A 17,987-nucleotide genomic window follows, 5' to 3' on the forward strand; every position below is an offset into this window, starting at 1 on the left:
CATCAAACCCTAACAGTTCAAATTTCACCGGTGAGCGACAGAAACCTTTTATGCTCGTGAAAGGGCCAAACTTGAATTACAGTCACCATTGATTGCCACTTTATATGTAGTTTTTCCAAGGTTGATAGAAACTTTAACCTCATTTTCAATAAAGAAGAAAAACATGAAACGTTCCAGACCTTGAATTTTTACAATGCTGTGTTGAATTATGCAGTGACCAGTCAATTATTCATCTCGGAGCCTCTCTGTTACAGCCACGCTTTCAAAAGCATGCAAAATGGACCTGTGCACGGCCGTGCTGTGTCAACACATTTCCATCAAAATTGCTTACGACAGGAAATTGTCATTCAGTGTCAATTCTGCCTAAGCTTTTATAAATTTGAAATAACACTAATATCAATTAGCTGCATTGCATTGGAAAACAGTTTCCTGAGCCAAACAGTTAGGTGTTCTCATGGGTCATTTCAGTTGCGCACTACCTTCTGAGCTCTGCAACTTGTAGACGTAATGTTTGTGCTGTAAATAAGTATTTCTATAAAAAGATGTATCAAACTTTTAGAAATATGTTCTAGTCAAGCTCAGGCGCTGTATTAGGCTAATTGTAACTTGATCATTTACACAATGGCACAACAATGAAATAAACAGAATTATAAAAATAAATGTGAAAAAAATGACAAACAGCCATTGCTCAGTAAGAGAATGAGAGTGACCTTACATGTGGGAGTCAACTTGAAGGTAATCTTGATTTTGTTTGATAATATATTTACTTTTATGATTTGATGTGATGTTTTAAAATGAGACAAACCAGCTAATACCACAAAACGACATGATTCATCAAATCCATTAACTTAGAGATGTTATAAGTATGATGTCATTAATTAAGGAATTGGATTTTTCTTGGCAAATTTATGAAATGCTTACCAATTAAAATGATATTACCAAGAAGACATTTTTGGTTTGAACATTTTGATTAGATTAAGTAAAAATTAATAAGTGTGTTTTTTAAATCAAGAGTTTCATCTTAGAAAGAGCCAGGGACATCCATTCAAAATAAAGAAGTGAAATTATTTCAAATCCACTTATTGTAATATTAAAAGAAAACTAATATGATTTCCATATTTCCACGATTTTATTTATTCACAACTGTATATGATGGAAAAATGAAAATGTACTGCGTAACATGAGTGACCCTGGTTGGCTCAATCCTAACAGTTTATCAATAAGTAATTAAATTAAACAAAAGAGATGTAAGTTCCTTCTTGTTTCCTTCTTTCTTCATGCACATTTTAAATATGTGGCTTTTCCCAGGAATATTGTGCCCATTCAGCTGAAATGAATGAAAGGTATTATTTCTCAGTCATGTGTTGTGTAGAGCAGTGTGCTCACTGTACTAAGCATGAGTGGTTTTATACTGCTAGATATTGTCATTGCTCAGTAACACATGTTTTACAACTCAACCATGAAAAATTTTGATTGCCCTTCAGATTAAAATATAAGCACACAGCTTATGTAATATCATACGTGACATTTTGTTTGCAACTGAAACTTTACAGTCTCTTTATTAGGATACAATTGCAAATACTTTTTGGATTGAACCATAGTAAAATCACATAGATTCAAGAGTTCAACTGCATTAAACACAGTGACATTTGATGGTAAAGTCACACCACAAACAGTGTGTACTTCTCTCTGAAGTTGTTTATAATGACAAAGTGATTCATTCGCAAAAGAGCTTAGTCTAATAATCATTGACTCACAAATATTTTATTACCATATATAACACCATAGAATAGAAAACAGACACACACTCATGCAACTTTGCACAGATACACTTCAGTGCATGTGTGCAGAAACACACTCGGACATACACGCGCACACACACGCACGCACGCACGCACACACTCTTACATACCATGTCATTACAGGAGACAAGATCAGAAAAGAGGGGAAAGCACTTTAAAACAAGACATCCTTTCAATATTTGTTTCCTTTACTGCCATAGAAAGAAATAAGGAACAATATGTCCATAAATCTTGCTACAGTGTTTACATCACATAAAAAGAAACTAAAAGGCAAGTCCTCGTTGATGAGGTAAAAGATACTTTAACATGTAGTTTAACACAATAAACATTGGAATTGTTACAGACTGAGGACAAATGTGTGACAAAATAATGTCTATGATTATAGTATAAATAGCTGCCCCATTACATTAGATACGTCCATCTAATAAAGGATCCTTTCAACGCATATTCTTTCTTGATTATCCAATAAGTGCCTCATCACCATCATCATCATCTACTTGGTACAATAAAAGCCTGTAATCTATAATTTAATATATTCAACATTACCATTAATTAGCACAGTGTCATTTTAAAGTCATCTGGCTGAATTGTTTCATTCTTTATTCAAATGTGATAGTTTGGGATTGCTATGATTACTTGATTTTTGTTTTCTGTCAAATGTGTGAAGGACTCATGTGGATGTTTGCAATCTTTGCTGGCAATTGTTCAAAAAATCTGTCAAATACTTTAAGAATCTTCTCAAACATTAAAAAAATAAAAATAAAAAATAAAAACAACAAGTCTATAATCCTTTAAAAAAATTGCAATTTCCACAAAAAAATTCAAATTCAATATGCAGTTTTATCAAATATGATTCACATGGGGAAAATTATGAATAATTATCTTCCAGTTATCGTCCTCTTTTATCTTTATTAAAAAAGGCTAATATTATGGTGTCTGTAATTTTCTGATGGGAACCTGTAGCCTGTTATTGATAATGACAAGCTTTTGACAAGAATAATAAATATTTTTTTATTATGATGCATTAAATACTATTTAAAGGGGTCTATCACTGAAAGTAATACACCAAATTGAGTGTAATAATGATGGGTAACGTTTGGCTATACAACTTTTCCATAAACTGAAGTTGAAATCAATCCAAAGCTTCAGATTCATATCACTGCAAATTGAAAATGTAGCTGTGAATAAGATAGTAGTGTTTATCAACTTTTACTGGATGTGAGTGAAGAAACCCTAAGTACAGTACATTTGTTCAGCACAGTTAAGTATTTATTGAATAACATGAATTCAGGACAACACATTTACATGCCTGCATGCTTCCTCACCATAGTGGCAGCGAATTGAAAGAATGATGGCTCAGAAACAAAACAAATCTATAAATTCAATATAAACGTTGGCATTGTTCTTCTAATAGATCTACTGCATACACAATACCAACTTTTAACATTATATACAAATACCAAAGTGAGTGAGTTAACCTATCTTCTGTTCTTGTATATACAATAATGATAGAAATGAAACTTGATTGTTTTTTTCTTCTAGTTTAGAAAACATTAAAAGCAAATATTAGTCTTTTCTGTTGATCAACATATATTCAAATTCACATTTTCAGAGGTTCTTCTCCATGTTTGGATCATTAACATCTTGGCAAATAGTTATGACATTGATTTATGTTCTTTTTTTCTTTTTTTAATACAAAACAAAACCTCTGAATCAGATTTAATTTTCGAAGCTTTTTCGCTGGTTTAAATACAGTATAAAAAATCTTCAGTGCTGTGAATTTGTTGTAAATATTATCACCGAGTGTACCAAACGGTACATTTTACTGTGCTCAAATTGTCACCTTCGCCAACTCATCATATCCAATCCCACATCTGGCATAATATAACGTTTATATCATTGAGAATAAGAGTCCTAATACTACATTCGAACACAATCCGTCTTCCACATCGGGCCAAGCATAAACCCTTGATGCACCTCTACGAGCGATTGACCTGTTTCTGTAACTAAATTACCCTGCGAGGGGACTCTGGAGAATCTTCATACGATACACGCTGCCAGTCTTCAACATCATGCTGTTAGTACATCACTGTGGTTTTCAGAAAGAGTCTTCCATCTGCTATTGATAAAGGGAGAGACAAAGTAAGTATACAGAACAGAACAGAGCCATAAAGCAAGGATAAGTAACAGTGATGCAATGCAATTGCACAAATTACACCATTGTTGTAAACCCTGGATCAATGTATGTCACATTTAAAGAACATAATATTGCCCTCATGATGTAAGGCACTTCACACTTTCTATGCATAAATGGAATTTAGCGAAAATAGCAGCCTTTATTTTGTAATGTCTTTTCTGACGTGTACGATCTAATGAGTTTTGTCCATTTCCAGCGAACCGTCATTGGCAAGTGCATGCCTAAATGGGCGGTAGCTCTCTTTGCCTCTTCTGGTAAAAGCATCTGTTAAGCATGGCTCAGGAGCGTGTTTGACATTTATTACCAGAACATTTCCTCTGTGTCCGGGAATGCTGCATCACTGCATTTAAGCAGTGTTTTCTCTCTTTGACAGTGCAAATAAAATGATATTCTGATGAGCAAAAGTAGGGACTGATCGAGGTTGCTCTGTGTTGGAATTGGTTGAAACGAGATTTGGTGTGACAGATACTGTATCTGCTGCATAAGTGATTTGTTACCATACCATTTATATTCTGCCTTTTTTGGGATTGCTCAGCGATACCACAGATATAAAATCAATTTGATTTTGTGTTCCATTGATTTTGTGTAAAAAAAAAGTATTTTTTTCTTCTACTATTAGATGTACATTCCTAAATCTGTGCTTTGTGATTTAATTTAACTCTGAAATATATAAATATTGATTCATGTGAATCCAGTAATCTGATGAACATTGATTAATTGCAGCCTGTGCACAGAGCTGCAACATGCCTTATTTTGTATGCGTTTTGCCATTGACTCGGCTCTTACAGGTTTAAAAGGGGTTAATATTGTGATCTTGATAAATATTGAATATAATCATATATATGGCTCTAGGCTCACAGGGCATTTCAAGAGCTTCATCCACATTATCTACCCCATTATATAAATGCTATATACATATTTATTCAGATCATGATAAATGCATGTGATTTTGATTGCCTTAATTTATCAGATTGCACCATATTTGGTGCTGGAAATAGTTAGTACAGTATTTTGATATCAGACAACAGCAAATATTCAATAAAGCAAATCAAAAAATAAAAACAAAACTATTATCCTAAATTATTTAGAAAATATACAATTAAAATACTAAAATACCACAGTCAAATTTAAACGACATGAGAAAAACGACAACAAAAACCAGCAGAAAGCTAATCTTACATGTACAAATTAGCATATTAATTCTGGGTCAAATGGAGTGTAGCTAAACTAGCGTATGCAAACAGTGCCAGGAATGTTTCTTGAGTGGGAAAAATCGAATGACTGCCATGTTGTTTTATGAAAGAACTCCCTCATTAAAATATGTTAAAACTTTGGCATTTTTATATTCAAATCAAGATGAAAAGTTCATTAAAGAGGATAAATATTTCATTAGATACTAAATAAAACAAAGGAATTTTTGGCTTCTCTCAGCATAAAATTCCTTTGAAAGATTAATTAATACATGTAAATTATGCAAATTATGCCCATGCAAATATTTTATGAAGACAATTAAGGGAACCATTAATTACTGCCTTTTTTGCTTCAGTGACATTCATTCATTTAATTTTAATTTCACTTTAACTGTTTTGATGTTTAATCTTGCAACAAAAAACTTTATCTCCCCTCACAGGGTCGTGTAAACTTGCAGAAAACATCGAGGCGCGCGCGCTGAGCATCGGGAAAAGATACCGGGGAGATATTATGTTCGGTATCACAAGGAATTAGTGGCGAGATGTGCTCCCAGAAGCAAGGAGCCAGGAAAAACAGTCAAGCTTATTCTTGGAATGGATTCAAAACACTGGAAAAGCAATTAATAAACACAGACTGTGTTAATATAGCAGAATTACAGAGTGTGACAAAAGACAAATAGAAATAATTAGTTCTCTGAAATTATGCTCTCATTATTATTATTTTTCCCAACAGCCAAGTGCTGAAATTATAGCACGTCTCTTTTTTTTCCTCCTTTTTTTTTGTATACAGATTGGAATAGAATTTTTCCCTCACATGCAAGTGTAATTTATCAGCACCCTTTTTTATGTTTTTGCCATTTAAGAGTAATTATGCCACACTGGTTGTAGTCCACAGTAACCATGACATGAACACAGAAATAATTGAACAGACACACATGCTATTTTAATACATACACAATTCCCGTGGCCAGTTTTTAAGTCAATTCTTCAAGGGCACTGACCATAAAACCTATGAAATGATTGCTTCTTGTGGAGCAATAACTATAACTGCAATAACTATCATTAAAAACATACATATGTTTTTCTCCAGATCATATGACCTAAATATCTCAAATTTCACAATATGTCTGCTCAAAGGAACTACTGACAAAAGCAAGTAGTAATGAACAAGCTTCTCTCCCCTCCATGCTTATACTAACTTTAGCAATTAATGCTGGAAAATGATTAATCTTTAGACATAAGAACCATCATAATGCTAATGACATTATATGCTCTGAAAAAAAATAATTTCCTGTTCATCAAGTCAATGTCACTCGATTTAGTTGGGCAAAATCATACTCCTTGCACTGGATCTCCATTTATTTTTACTAAAAACTTCCTTCACACACACACCAAAAAATTAACTAGGCTAATCAAACTGGGTTACGGGGCTTTTACTTGCGACGGGGTATTAAAATGCCATTTCCCACATTTCATAGCAATTTCCACACACTATTTTCAAAGGGAAATTGAGACCACTCAAGACGACATTTTTTGTATCACATGTGCTGCTGGGTACAATTAAAATAGACATCAGAGCGATGAGCGACTTAACACTTAAGGTGTAGTTAAAAGAGTGTGACTGAAACATTTGCAAATGGGCAAGTGGTTTTCTGTGAAACGATACCAGACTAAACCGGGTCCATAAAATACCCAAAAACCAATAAAGTGTGTGTGTATTTATTTGAGTGGGTGTGTTGTGCTCCACTGTGGGTCATCTTCAGATAATGAAACTTCTTATTATGCTCATTAAATTGGATTGGTCTCTGAGGTACACAACAGAAAGGGTCTTACTGTCAAGGGGGTCTATCTTTAAAATGATTCTATCCAAAGATTCTATCCATATAATATTATCCTTTACCTCCATCTATTGAGCTGAATACCATATTGATATATATACATATAAAATATAATCTGTATATTATAGATGTAGGCACATTTATAAAGAAAGTCAAACATGTACAAAACAACATTGGACCCCATTGATTTTCACTGCATGAGAAAAAAAAAATCAAAAATATATATTTTTTGTGTTCTACAGAAGAAAGAAATTCATACAGGTTTGGAAGTTCCTGAAGTTGAGTAAATGATGAAATAATATAACATTTTTTGGTTGAACTATCCCTTTAATAATATTTTAATACATCCCTGCTGGTAAAAACTTCAAAACAAAAGTACAATTTTAATTGACTCAGTGGGCTTGTTTAATGTTTCATCTTCTCCTTGTTCCTTGTTTAATATCTCATCAAACTCCTTCAATTCTCCAACACAGCAGACCATGCCACTGTCATAAATTCATATATTTTCCCTGTCTAGAAATGTTGTCTTGACAGATCCCACTGATCTTGACCTTTGTCTTGAACTGTAGGATCTGCGGCCCAGATGGCAGGCTGCATGCATGAACAGCAGGCCGAGTTAAAGCGAGGCTCATATACCGGAGCTGAGCCCAGATTTATAGTCTCTTGAAAAACACGTACCTTGTATTGTCCTCTCAGCATCTGTTCTGCCACTGCTGCGGTCAGTCTCTATCTCCTGGGTCAACGAGTCTGGCAAAATGAAAAGATAATGACGATTAAACATCCATGACATCTGCGCTTAATTAGGAAAGTTTTCTAGCCTCGTCTTTCGTGATGGGCGGATGTGCTCAGCAGATCGCTCGGGTCAGGGCAAAGTTTCGACCAATGGATGAGCAGTGTTATGAATACTGAACAGAGAATTTCGCATGCACGTTACCCTGATCTTATAGATCTTGCTTGGTACAGCTAATGTAGAATATGCTTGTTTCATTCAACATTTTAAACCTTTTATGATGTAATAAAAATGTGTCAAATGTAGTGTTATTTCAATATTATTTATATGCTTAATAATAGCTTTTTTCTAATTTAATATTAGTTTTATATCCCTATTCAGTTTTAATTAATTTTTTTATCTTAGTTTTAGTAATTTTAGCAATTATACATTTTATTCCAGTTAGATGACAAGGCAACATTTCTAAAAAAAATTTTTTTTTTTTTTTTTAGGTTCAGCGTACATATTATATGAATATTTTATATATTTATATTGCATTATTTAATTTAACAAAAAAGATTTAGTGGTTTTGATTTAATTTTAGTTAATAATAACAACACTTTAACAACACTTTGCTCAAATTACTTTGACAGCAAACACTTGTGGAAAGAAAATGAAAATGCTTGTTTTTATGGAAGATATGTTTTTTATCACACACTTCATCATATTGCAAAGCTCTCACATTATATATCACCTTATTATACAGATTTTTTTGCAGTCAAAATTGTTTATCATGACCACTGTTTACAGTACAATTTATCCCAAACACACTCGATAAATATGCAAGCTTCAAGTCTCTTTTATGAATCCTTTTTTTCTTCTTCTTCATATAATAAAACTATTAAAACTAAACTAAATCTATAGTCACCTGGTCATTATCCCAAAATAAACCCTTGTAATGAAGACCCCGATGTGAAGGTTTCGTTTTGTAGTAATCTCTAACATACTGAAGCATATTTCATCAGATTATTCTCAGCAAATGAATAAAATATATTTTACATGAAGTGACCTTTATCAACATTGCAAATTCCATATCTAGGAATCCACATGAAATGGCAAAAATGCACCTTTTAACAAATTGAAGTATGTCAACGTTAGACAGGCAAGTTGTCTCACCGTTGAGTGATCTGAGACTTTCCGTGGGTGATGTCTGTTTCAGGGTTTGCTCCACCTGCTCTCGTCGTTTAGACTCATACTCCAGTGCCTCCTGCAATTTCCTCTTCGCTTTCTTCTCCTTCTTCAATCGCTTCTGAATGATTGCTGTGTGCAAAGAACACAGAAAAGCAGAGGTATAGCTGGATTAAAGGATGGAGAGCTGGTTTTCAAACTCTGTCCGTGAGGAAATATTCATAGAAAAGTTGCAGCTGAAAAAATGTTCAATGAGAAATTGACTGTGTCATTAGCGAAATAATTGAGCCAGCGATAACCTGGATTAACCTAGGTTAAAATGCCAATGAGACGAGGTTAAGGGAAACTTTCTGTAAAGAAGGAGAGGAGAGAAGCACGCTGAATATTAAACAGAAGAAAGCTGGAGGGCTGTGGGCACATTTATAAGGAACCTTCTGTGAAACTGGCTTAATAAGCTCAATTTGATTCATTATGTAGGATAAATACATAGAACATGAGAATATTAAATCACACTTAACAATACTTTTGTGCAGAAAAAAAAAAAATCTAAATCATTTATTGATGCCAAAATGTAGATTCATAATTATATGTTCATGCAATAATAAAATACAATAGAGTATGTAACTAGAGGCCATCTGTAATACACATATCAGTTTTAATCTCAAAGAGAGTTGAAAATTATTAGCTAAACTATTATCAATCTGTAGTCCAATCATGGCCTTCCCTCGAGAAATATTGTGGCTCATTTAGAAACATTTACCATATAAATTACTTATTCATATTTCCATGAGTTCAACCACATTCACTCGAATGAAAGCTTTATATCTTTCATTTTCATTGTCCATGTATGTACTGTAATATACTGTATTCCCAAAAGCACTTCTGCACACATAATCAATATGTGCTCATGTATTGATCGAAATGTGAATATGCCTCATTCTGCTCGATTTATGACCTTGTCTCTATCACTTTGTTTTGTGTGCTTGTAATTAACAACTGTGTTTGTAACATAGATTTTCAGGTTATTTTAATGCACTTTTGCACAAATGGTTCTATGCTTTGAAAATGGGCATTTATGAAGTTTTTTTGGTACTTGTCCATGCAAACATTTTTGTGGGTGGTTGGCTTATAAACCCAAGACAAAAAAGGCCACCAAAAGTCTCTGATGAAAAACTGATGCCTAGAATTACTTCAGTCACATGATCCTTCAGAAAACATTATAATATGCAGATTTGGTGCACAAGTAGCGTTTCTAAATATTATCAGTTTAATAGAACTCTGATACATTTTGTTTTTTTCAGGATTCTTTGATGAATAGAAGGTTCAAAATAACAACATTTATTTAAAGTATATATTTTTTCTGTAACACTCACTTTTGATTAATTTAAACCATCCGTCCTGAATACAAGTATTTAATATTTCAAATCTTTCAAATAAATTAATTAATTAATTACCAACCCCCAAATTTTGAACGGTAAGTCTATGGATTTTTTGTTTTATTGTTTGCTAGTCAGAAATCAAATGTATGATCACTAAAAACAAACACACACACACATCTCCATAACAGGTGGTGTGATTTGACTTGCCATTCATGTTCTTAGCACAAACAAGCTACAAGCAAAATTCAAAATAAGGGGACAAAAAAAGTCTCAGTAATGAATTCTTCTGATTTCTTTGTAACATCCAGTATATTTAAACGTTGTAGCCCTAATTATACAGTACCTCACATGCAGGGATATTGAGAAGCAGACAAAAAAAATGACATATTGTGGCCACAAATAAATAATTTGTTCACTTGTTTTAGTTAAAGGGGTGGTATAATGCCCTTTTCACAAGATGTAAAATGTGTCTTTGATGTCCCCAGAGTGTGTATGTGAAGTTTTAGCTCAAAATACCCCACAGATATTTTTATATAGCATGTTAAAGTTGTCACTTTTTGAGGGTGAGCAAAAACGCACCGTTTTGTGTCTGTTCCTTTAAATGCAAATGAGCTGTTGCTCCCGGCACAGAGGGCGGAGCTTCAACAGCTCGTGTCATTTTACCTCACATAGACATGCACTGAAAATTTCTAACACTTTTAGCCTTTTATGTTCAAACCAGAGTCAGACAATGATGGAGAGACTCAAGAAGAAGTGACAACATGTAGAATGCAACTACCGGTATGTAGAATCAACTAATCAACTGAATTATATGCTGTTTAATGTTGATGGTCGCATTATTTTACATGTACATCTGCTTACATATGCTATCGCTTGTTTCGGCTTCTTCTTCGCCTGTGTTTTGATCAGGAGATTCTGTACTCTTTCAGAAGATGTCTAATAGCGGCCCCCAACCGTATAAGAGTGAAAACACGGAAAGCAGGAAATTTCCGTCAATGGCGGGGAAAGAGATAAGAATTTGTTCCTATGACTTAATTAATTCAATCATTTTAGTAAATTGTGGCCACATTGAACTAATCTGTTTGATTTAATTAAAACAAGGGAACAAATTATTCCAACGTGGCCACAATTTAGTAAAACGGGACAAATTATTATATCGTGCACGGTGCACACGATTTACTTAAAATGAGGGAACAAACATTTTTGACACATTAGTTGTGGGAACAAATCGTTAATTTGTGGCCACGATATACATACTTATTTTGTCCTGCATGTCAAATGTGGGACTCCGTATAATTATGGTGGTTGCTTTTGCATCATTGCAAAACTTAGGCTACCCAGAATACATTTACTAACTGCCTAGCAATGACCTTGTAATCACCTATATTTCTCAGCATTTGACTAGCAATACCATGAAACCACACACAATGACACAGGAAAGCAACACACATTTTATCACATAAAATTCTGTTGGTTTAATTGTATAGATAAGTCCTCAACCTAATTAGTCAAACTGAGGATACTTTATTAAGCTGATTAAAATGAAGCAGTTGACATAAAAAGATGACACATGGTATATTTTTTGTAGTGAGAGAAAAAAAGCCATAATAAATACAACTGATAGGGGCAAATATTCCCCTAAATAGAATTTCTAAAATTGTACAGTAAAACACTTTGCCTTTTTTCATTAAATTCCTCTAGAACCAAGAATCAAACTTTAGGTGATATACAAATTGTGTGTACTCTATGGTTTAAGTGTGCGTGTGTGTGTGTGTGTGTGCATGTTTGTGCGTGTGTGAGTAATACACACCTCTGTTCTTCTGCTCGACAGCCAGTTGTTTCTCCAGGGTTTCTCTGAGCTCTCGCTCTCTAAACAGCTCCATCTTTAGCTCCGTTTTCTCTAGCTGCACTTGTTTCTCCTGAGCGCGGGCGTTATCAATTGCCACCTTCAGCAAACCCTTCAGCAGCAGCAGGAGAAAAAAACTCACGTTATACAAAGTCTACACACACCTACTCAGGAGTCAATCGACTATCCGAATGCTTTATTTTATAATAAAGCAGTGGCACTCGAAGTTCGGAAACTTCTTAGAAGAAACTTGTTTTCCAAAGTCAATGTCAAAGACGATGGTATTTAAAACAACACTGGACATGAGGGTGAACAAATGATAACAGAACTTTCATTTTTGGATGAACTGTCATTCTTCAAATGAACATCAACAAGCCATGGACACAATATAAGCTTTAATTAAACTGTAACTTCTGTTCGTCAGTTTGTGAAGCAGCAGATTGTACAAGAACGATCAAATCTTGAACTAAACAGCAGCTTGTCTCAAAACAACACTTAAAAAGGTATTTGCCAAGCAAACAGCGCAGTGACCATTTCAAAACAATTATTCCCTGTACACATGCAATTAAGCCAAATGCAATGGGCTATATCATACTAATTGTTCCTTTGTATGACCCCAATTTAGACTAAGTTGCTTTATCTCAATTTTCTGCTTGGGTTCGTTTTGTTGATTTGTGTGTGAATGTTCAATCAAAACATTACCCTGAAATCATGATTAAAGATGACTGACTGAACTGAGTCCTGCTAATTAACAATGGGGCCGAAAGCAGCACGATAGATCTGATGGCCATATCACAAGAGCAATGAGCAAACCTCTCACTCCCCATACTGTACCCACATCATTAGTCTCAGAGGCGGTGTTAATCAACTACATTCATCTTTCTGACTGGGTCTCACTTGCATGACAACCACAGTGGTGATCAAGGTAGTCGTGGTGAATATACAGTATGCGGCTGTGCATTTGATTTGATGGGGAAAAACATCAGCTGGAGGAGCACCCAGAAAACTAGTATTTTAACTTTTTTACAAACCTGCCACAGGCAACTGCACCGGGTATTAACTTAGTAAAGGCACTTCTTATTAAAAATAATAGTTTCTTGATGCATATTATTCTAATATGCTGATTTGGTGCTTGAAAACAAATCTTTTTATTATCAATTTTGGAAATTGTTTGTTAAATGTAAACAGCATGAATTTTTCTTACTGTATGAATGTTTGACTTAACCTCAAGCATGATGCTAATATCACTGCACATCAGCCTCCTTTCACAATATTTTCCAAACAGTGGCTTTAGACTGCCATAAATTGTGATAAACGACTTGATGTGCCATCTCCTTCCATTATGTGTAATCTTCAGAATCACTGGTGTTCACTGTGTTATGACACATGACGTGATAAGATCATGACATGTGTCAGCTGGCCAGTCCACAGTGGGCTAAAATAGAACGTTACTATAGCAAACAGGAGATAGTCTGCTAAAATTCAAGGGAAACATTTTATTGGAATCATCATACTACTCAGTTATTATGACTTATTCTTTTTTTACTTTTATATTCAGTCCAATTCATCAATTTGGTTTGTTTATCAATTTGGTTATTTAACATTTATTTCAGATGTTGTGCGACAGTTTCTTTGGATGTCTTATACTTCAATAGGTAAAAAAACCCCTCAACTCACCATTTTCAAATGTCCATTTGAGGGAAATTCAGTCTTAAGCTGAACTTAAACCAGACTGAGAGCCTTTGATGGTCTTAGATGGTTTCCCAACATAACACATTTTTGTCGTCAAGCATTTTATTAATGCTTTGTGAATAGTCTGATTTTGACCACTTCACTAATTAGTACTTAGAAGACCATCTGAATCAACCAGGGAGAACTGGATCAAGAAAGACCATTCATGGCGTATTTCACTTTCTGCTAAATGCCTTCTGACAGAGAGGTCTCTTACCTGGATGTTAGTCAGAAGGGTCTCTATAGACGACAGCCCATCAGGGAAGAGGAAGGGTGAAGGGAATCCTGGAGGTAAAGTCTGACCTGCAAACGACAGCCTCTCATAGCCGTCTCTCGCCGTCGGCGTGCACATGGGGGTTTCTTCTGGTGGCAAGCAGAGAAACATACACATTCAGCACAACAGATGACACACTTCATGTAGTACTGTGCTGTAAAATAAATCATTATTTTCCTGAATTGGTGTTTATACACCCAGATTGTTTGTGAGATGTAAAATTAACATCTATACAAGCATGCCCAATCAAGCACGTATGATTGATAGCCCATTCTGTCAGTGTCACGCGGCACTCTATTATTGATGCTTCTGTATTTATAGCCGCTATAAATGCTTGAGAGATTTTACATACAGATAAAATGAGAGGCCCTTCTAAGAAATAGGCATTTGCATTTTTGGAAATTATGTGTTTCTCGGTAGCATTGAGGGCATGGATATGTTGGGAGACAAAGCCCACCCGTTCCATATGGCACGAAAACTCTCTGATAGGAAAAAACTGCACTCAAGCAGATGCATATGGCTAGCTGAGATTAGCAAGGGCCCTGGCTTCTCAACAAAGGCCATATGGCACAAGGTGGTGAACCCTCATTGACCATGTTTCAACACTACTGCCGCCCCCTCAGCAGACTGGCAATGCCATTCTGGGCAAATGAATTAACTCCCTCAAAGGAATCGGTGCATAAAAAATCAATATGATTGGAAGAGATTCAAGAGGAACCTGGTAGAGCAAAACAGAGGAGGAAAATAAATATCATTTATTTTCTCTCAGTCGATGGTTGACACATAAATGTGCAGGTGTAAAATGTCACAGGTGGGGCTGCCGTTAAAACCCTCTGGAAATAAAAGAAAAAGGATTTTATGTCTACCAGACAAATAAAAACAGGGGCCGGCACATTAAAGAGTATATATTTTATCACCAAGTCCACTGGGACTTCCAGCTGGATGTCATAAGGAGAGAAAACGCTGGGATGAGCACTGTAAAGTGTGCAGCATGTCTTTACAAACAGCTTTCCCAGATTAATCACCATGTCAACTTATTAAACATTATGCTGGTAAATGAAAGGAATCTGAAGTACCTCGTATTAAAAAAAAAAAAAAAAAAGTAATCCCCTTTATAGTGTAGTAAACAGTTATGTTACAATCAATATGCATTACATTTACATTTATGCATTTGGCAGACACTTCAATCCAAATCCATTTACAATACATGCAACACACTTTAATAGCATGTGTTTCTTGGAATTAAAACCCATGACCTTGGCGTTGCTATTGCCATGTTTGACCATGAGCTACAGGAATACGTGCACTGCAATAAAAAAAATTAAATAATAATAATAATAATTCTAGTGTTAGTTTATATATATATATATATATATATATATATATATATATATATATATATATATATATATATAGTTTACCTTTCAATTTCTTTCATTATTATATATATTTTTTTAATTATTAAATAAAATATATATAAAAAAATTCAAATCTGCCATTACTCAATTAGAGTGTATATGTACTAAATAGTACATATATTTTATTATATCTTATAATTATATCATTTATTATTTTACATTAGCTCTATTTCAAAAATGAATTATTAGATATACATTTTAGATTCTGTAAAAATCAGAAGACATCAGGTAGGGAGGCATTAAAACTAAATTAACAAATGATTCAATTCATTTGCTGTAATAATATATTGGATGATGCATCATTCTAAATTCATATTTAAGCATGTTTTGTGGTAATTATTGATATAGTTGAGGTTTGGACCTGCATTCTTTCAGTTACCAGCCAGATCTTTAACCACTAGGCTACAGTACTACCTGCCTAAATTAAAAATGTTTTCAAGTTAAAATATTAAAAAAGTATCTGAGTTGCATCTGAAAGAGAATAACGTGAGTGAGGACACTGAGCAGATGTCCAGTGGGGCTGAAATGTAAAGCAGATTCTTGCTCACTTCCTGTGAGCAGCCACCAGTGCCTGTCAGTGCCCTGATGACATCATCTGCCATTCATCAGTTCCGTTAGGGCAGACCTCTGCCATCTGCTGCACGGCCAATCATAACTCTACATCTCTCTCCACACACACACACACACACACACACACGCACACACAGGCCATCAAAACTCCACATTTATCTTAACAGCCACAGCCTTATACAGGCTATCATAGGCCTGCATCCATCACTACACACACGTAAAGGCCTCATAACCCCCTGAATCCATCTCCACACACACATGGCCAAACATGTACACACAGACTATCATAACTCACTTTAAACCACACAGCCCTGCGCTGACACTATCTTCACGCTGTCATAGCGTGCTGCCAATCACAGCAGAAGTCTCACAACATTCTGCCTGCTAGAAAACGAGAAAACACACAGGCCATGTCACCAACTAACAGAACACATTACAGACTGTCTAAATGGCAAGAACAAAGAAGAATATCTCAATAATACATTATATTAATGTAACGCATTATGAATGAATTGATAATGCCTTTTGATGTACAGTGTAGTTCATTTGATCAAATAGGGATGCACAAATGTGTGTACCATTTTGAGCATGCTAATTTCCCCCATTTTTACATTACATGACATTGTTGCTGTCATCTAACACCCACTTAATGTTAATCTTCAAAACACTAATAATTCAACACTGTAAAATTTAATCTTTAGCAAATTTCATAATGAATATCTATTTTTATATAGTATACTATAATATTGCAATGCATAAATTCACTTCCTGACTTAAGTGTTTTATTTGCAATTTAGATCAAATATTCTAAATGAGAAAATCTGTAAAAAATCATGTTTTTACATACCTCATATTTAATTAAAACAAAATTCTTGTTCATTCATTCAAAGCACAAATGGTATGGGATAAGCTATACATTGTGGTTTATAAATTTATTGTAAGTGTTTGTTTAAACTACTGATGGGCAATATTTTTCTTATATTATATTATATTTTACAAGATGATCAAACTAATTATAAGGTGTATTATAAGTCATTACAACATTTGTTTTAAATCATTATATACTAGTAATTAAAAAGCCTAGAAATCCATTTCTCATGCATTTCAGTTTAAGTATTAAACCCCAGAATCAGGCCCTCATACAGAATTAATACGTGTTTATATGACTCCCTAAATCATGCACAAACACGGCATGACTTGAGGATCCCCTCTTCTGCCATCAGCATTCACTAACGCCGGCCAAGGCTTGGTAACAGCTGGTCCTACATTAATTAGTTTAAAGTATTTATTTCAACCATCTCTGCAGCAGATTGCAGCAAAACATAAGAGATTATTCCGAGCATCTGCAAATGCCCTGGAAACATTCAGCCAACCAACAGTTGAATATCAGCCGCCACTATTAAGACTTTACGATTCGAAATTCTTGGACGGAGGAAAGGCCAAGAGGAGTGCTGGGAATCCATGGAGGGTCTCCACCAATCTCTCCCCGATTTAACTAGCATTTTACTCCAGATCATTACCAACAATGGGCGGCCGAATAATGAGTGTGCATGTGCTTGTAATAAAATGTAAAAGAAAGAAATAATTAAGAAAATTTGTTTTAATGCTGTTTGATGGCTTAGTTTTGTGCAATCATTAACAGATCATGTAAACAGAGTGAATTATATGAATTTGATGTAATTATTACATCACAGAATATACACAGTATGTTTTCTTCTCTTTGTCTCATTTATGGCTCTGATTCTTTGGATGCCAAACATGTAGCGAATCAGCAAATGAGAAACAATAGAGGAGAATTGGATGTCAGAAGCCTGTATTTGGTTTGCAGCCACCGTAGTCCTGGAT

At 34.6% G+C, this 17,987-nt stretch overlaps 1 protein-coding gene across 10 annotated transcripts in view; it reads right to left on the minus strand.

Moving 5' to 3' along the window:
• Positions 1–1,540: 1,540 nt before the first annotated feature.
• dachd (dachshund d) overlaps positions 1,541–17,987 on the minus strand; it is a 106,569-nt gene continuing 90,122 nt past the window's right edge. For 4 of the 10 annotated variants that reach the window (XM_079880822.1, XM_079880818.1, XM_079880819.1 and 1 more), the window contains 5 exons: positions 14,098–14,243; positions 12,114–12,261; positions 8,913–9,056; positions 7,706–7,774; positions 1,541–3,921 (listed from right to left, as the gene is read on the minus strand). In XM_079880822.1, the coding sequence (XP_079736948.1) occupies positions 3,881–3,921; positions 7,706–7,774; positions 8,913–9,056; positions 12,114–12,261; positions 14,098–14,243 (548 nt within the window). In that variant the 3' untranslated portion in view covers positions 1,541–3,880. The remainder of the gene's footprint in view (positions 3,922–7,705; positions 7,775–8,912; positions 9,057–12,113; positions 12,262–14,097; positions 14,244–17,987) is intronic. The other 6 variants (XM_079880815.1, XM_079880821.1, XM_079880816.1 and 3 more) reach the window with 2 other exon arrangements.

This window comes from Squalius cephalus (genome assembly GCF_949319135.1).
Source record: "Squalius cephalus genome assembly, chromosome: 9".
Lineage (NCBI taxonomy): Eukaryota > Metazoa > Chordata > Actinopteri > Cypriniformes > Leuciscidae > Squalius > Squalius cephalus.